The 2871-nt window shown below is 47.6% G+C and overlaps 1 protein-coding gene across 1 annotated transcript in view; it reads left to right on the forward strand.

The window, feature by feature from the left end:
- LOC104081121 (toxin MIT1-like) overlaps nt 1-1434 on the forward strand; it is a 3716-nt gene extending 2282 nt beyond the window's left edge. The window contains exon 2 of the mRNA XM_009583739.1: nt 1309-1434. Within this exon, the coding sequence (XP_009582034.1) occupies nt 1309-1434 (126 nt within the window). The remainder of the gene's footprint in view (nt 1-1308) is intronic.
- The last annotated feature ends 1437 nt before the right edge of the window (nt 1435-2871 follow it).

Below are 2871 nucleotides of genomic sequence, written 5' to 3' on the forward strand. Positions count from 1 at the left end.
ACGTCTTGAATAAATCACTCGAGCTGTCGGAGGGCTGAGAGGTACCTCTGAGTCAGCCTTACCAGCCCGAGGAGCTCAGATTTTAGGTTTTTCTGCAGTGCTGTGCGTGGGCACCCGAGAGATGTGATTCCCGCGGGGAGTCCCCGGCACCCACGGTCGGTGACCTCTCTGCTCACAGGGCCGTGGCGGATGGTGTGGGAAAGCCCACAGCGTCCCTTGCTCTGAGGCTGCTCTTCAGACGGTGCTGGGCAGGCGGCTGGCACTGGCCCAAGGTGATGTGAGCCCCCGGCTCGCCCTCCGCGCCCAGTGGGGTGTCACCGGAATTGGGCAGGTCCTTGGCGTGACACACAGGGGGAACATGTGGGACCTTCTCCCTTTGACTTTCTTGAAGAGAAAAATTGCACGCTGACACAAAGCAATCTTGGAATATTAAAATTACAGGCTCAAAATGCCCAGAAATCAGGAAATGAGGGAATTAGGGCTGCCTGCCCAGCTGGCAGCAGCGGCGTTGTACCTCTGTGCTTCCCTCACCGCATCCCGATGGATGCTCAGTGCATGCTGCTGGCCGGCAGCACCGTGGCTCCCAGCCATGCCATCCCACCGGGCTGTCCCGCTCGGCTCACGTGCTGGCGAAGGCACGGCTCCTGTAAAAGCCAGAGCTTGTAATCAAGTTGTTTAAAGAGCGTCAGTGCATGTGCACGTCATGGCGCAATTACATTTGTTTAATGCAGTCTGTATGTGTGCTCCCTGCAACACAGCGTGGCTGGAGGAGGGTGGGATGAAATGAGAAACCTCTGCCCTGTGGCGAGGGGATCCTGCTTAAAGGGAGGTCAGGCGAGATGACCTCCAGAAATCCCTTCCAGCCTGAATTACCACGGGATCCTGCGGTTCCCGGGTCCTGCTACGCAGCTGACAAGCTGCTCTGTGCCGTCTGGCAATGCGGGAATCAGGGCAAGCAGAAACCCCTGCACAGCAAACACCGCAAAACGTGACGCTAAAGGCCAGGGTAGTTTCACAACAGATGCCTTTATGAAACGGGAGTAAATGGAGAACATGTGTCACAGATGTAGATTTACACAGCAACACGGACCGTTACATTTTGCTCTTAACTGTGGCTTGACTGGGAAATGCAATGGGGTTGGCTTTGCCATCTGCTCTCCGGCCCCTGTGCTGCAGCTCGTGGGGATCTCCTGCCGTGGAGGGAGGCAAGCAGCATTCCCCGTATCCCTGCTGTTCATCCAAATCCATCAATCCCAAGCACCATCGCCTGTGCTCCCTGTCCCTAATGTCTGTGCCCTTTGTCCCCAGGTTCCCTTCTCCGGGCGGCGGATGCACCACACCTGCCCGTGCCTCCCCAGCCTGGCCTGCCTACGGACTTCTCCCAGCAAATTCAAATGTTTACCAGACTTCAGAAAAGAAGATGTCTTTTTTTAGCAGGAGCTATTCTGCGCTAGAAAGAGCCACTCGATGTATTCTTTTTCTTGTTATTGTGATGAACAAGGTACTTGCCAGGGGAAACCCTTTACCATCCTTTCCTGCCTCACCAACATTAAAACTGAAGATGAGATACTGTGCTGTGGTGGCCAAGGTTTTCAGGAGGGACTCGCGGTGGCGGATGCTTTCATTTTGGGGTGAGCAAAATGAGATTTGCTAAGGCAACACTGCTTTCTGAGGGCAGGAGGTTAATGATTTCTGAACCGTTTCGTGGTCTTCATGATTCCAGCTTAACCCCAGAATGAAAACATCCAAGATTATTGTCAGTTTTGGAAAATTTTGGCTACGTTTTTACATTTTGGAATGCCCGAATCGAACTGAGAGTTGAATAATTGCATAGTGTGAAGCATATGGCGATTGCCAAAAAACTGTATTTACATTACATTTCGTATCTTTATTAATAACTGTATTTGTAAGTTAGGCGCATCTCTAGGGTAAAAGTTTAACCAATAGATGTAGGTTTTACACTTTTTAAAAGTGGCAGGTGGAACCAAAGCATTTCAATATTCAAAGCATCAAAAGATTTTGTTATTTTAGTATTCTACGATGAGAAATTGTTGTTACTTGAGTTGGTGTAAAACTACCTGATCATCTCAAACTATGTATTAAGATGTAGTTTATATTAAAAAAGGAACCCTGAAGTGTATTGTAATGGGCTGCCTGACTTCTTGTATAGTATCAAATTTGCTGTGTAAAAATTCTGTATCAGAATAATGGCAGTATATGATTTGATTTATTTTAATATTATAACATTATTTTGTCATTGTGGTTTTCCATTTTTATTCAGTGTAATCTGTTATCACACACTTGAATCACCCAAGGTATCCTTATGGATAGCTTAGCAAAAGATTATACGCCTCTGGCTGCTTTTAGGGAAACTCAGCAGTTTACAAGGCATGAACTCCTCAACCAAGCTGCAGTCTTAGATGATGGAGGAATCTTGGTGTAGCTAATACGAGAGGTTTTTCTTGGCACATGCCTCAAAAGGATCAACTTTAACCCTGCAAACATGTAATTTGTGGGTTTTCTATGAAATACCATGCAACTTCATATTTACTTGTCAGTCCCTGGAGCTGGAATTCCAATAGTTTGTGTGAGTTTCACACATTTCTTGCTCTCAGACATGCAAACATATGTTAGAACTGGAAAAGTGAAGTCATTCATCATTCAACAATCAGTGCTTTGCTGCTGATGACAACGGGGGTTGAGAGAAGTTAGCACATTTGTATTAAAGCAAACACCTGTATGAGAGAAGATGAGAAATGTCCCAGTGAGTTTACCGGGTACCTTCCGCTGGGCTCCACAGCCTCCCTGGAGAGACAGAAAGGAACAACCGGATCTGCTATTTGGCCAGATCCTTATGGATCCTGCACATGT

This window comes from Fulmarus glacialis, unplaced genomic scaffold (assembly GCF_000690835.1).
Source record: "Fulmarus glacialis isolate BGI_N327 unplaced genomic scaffold, ASM69083v1 scaffold16668, whole genome shotgun sequence".
NCBI lineage: Eukaryota > Metazoa > Chordata > Aves > Procellariiformes > Procellariidae > Fulmarus > Fulmarus glacialis.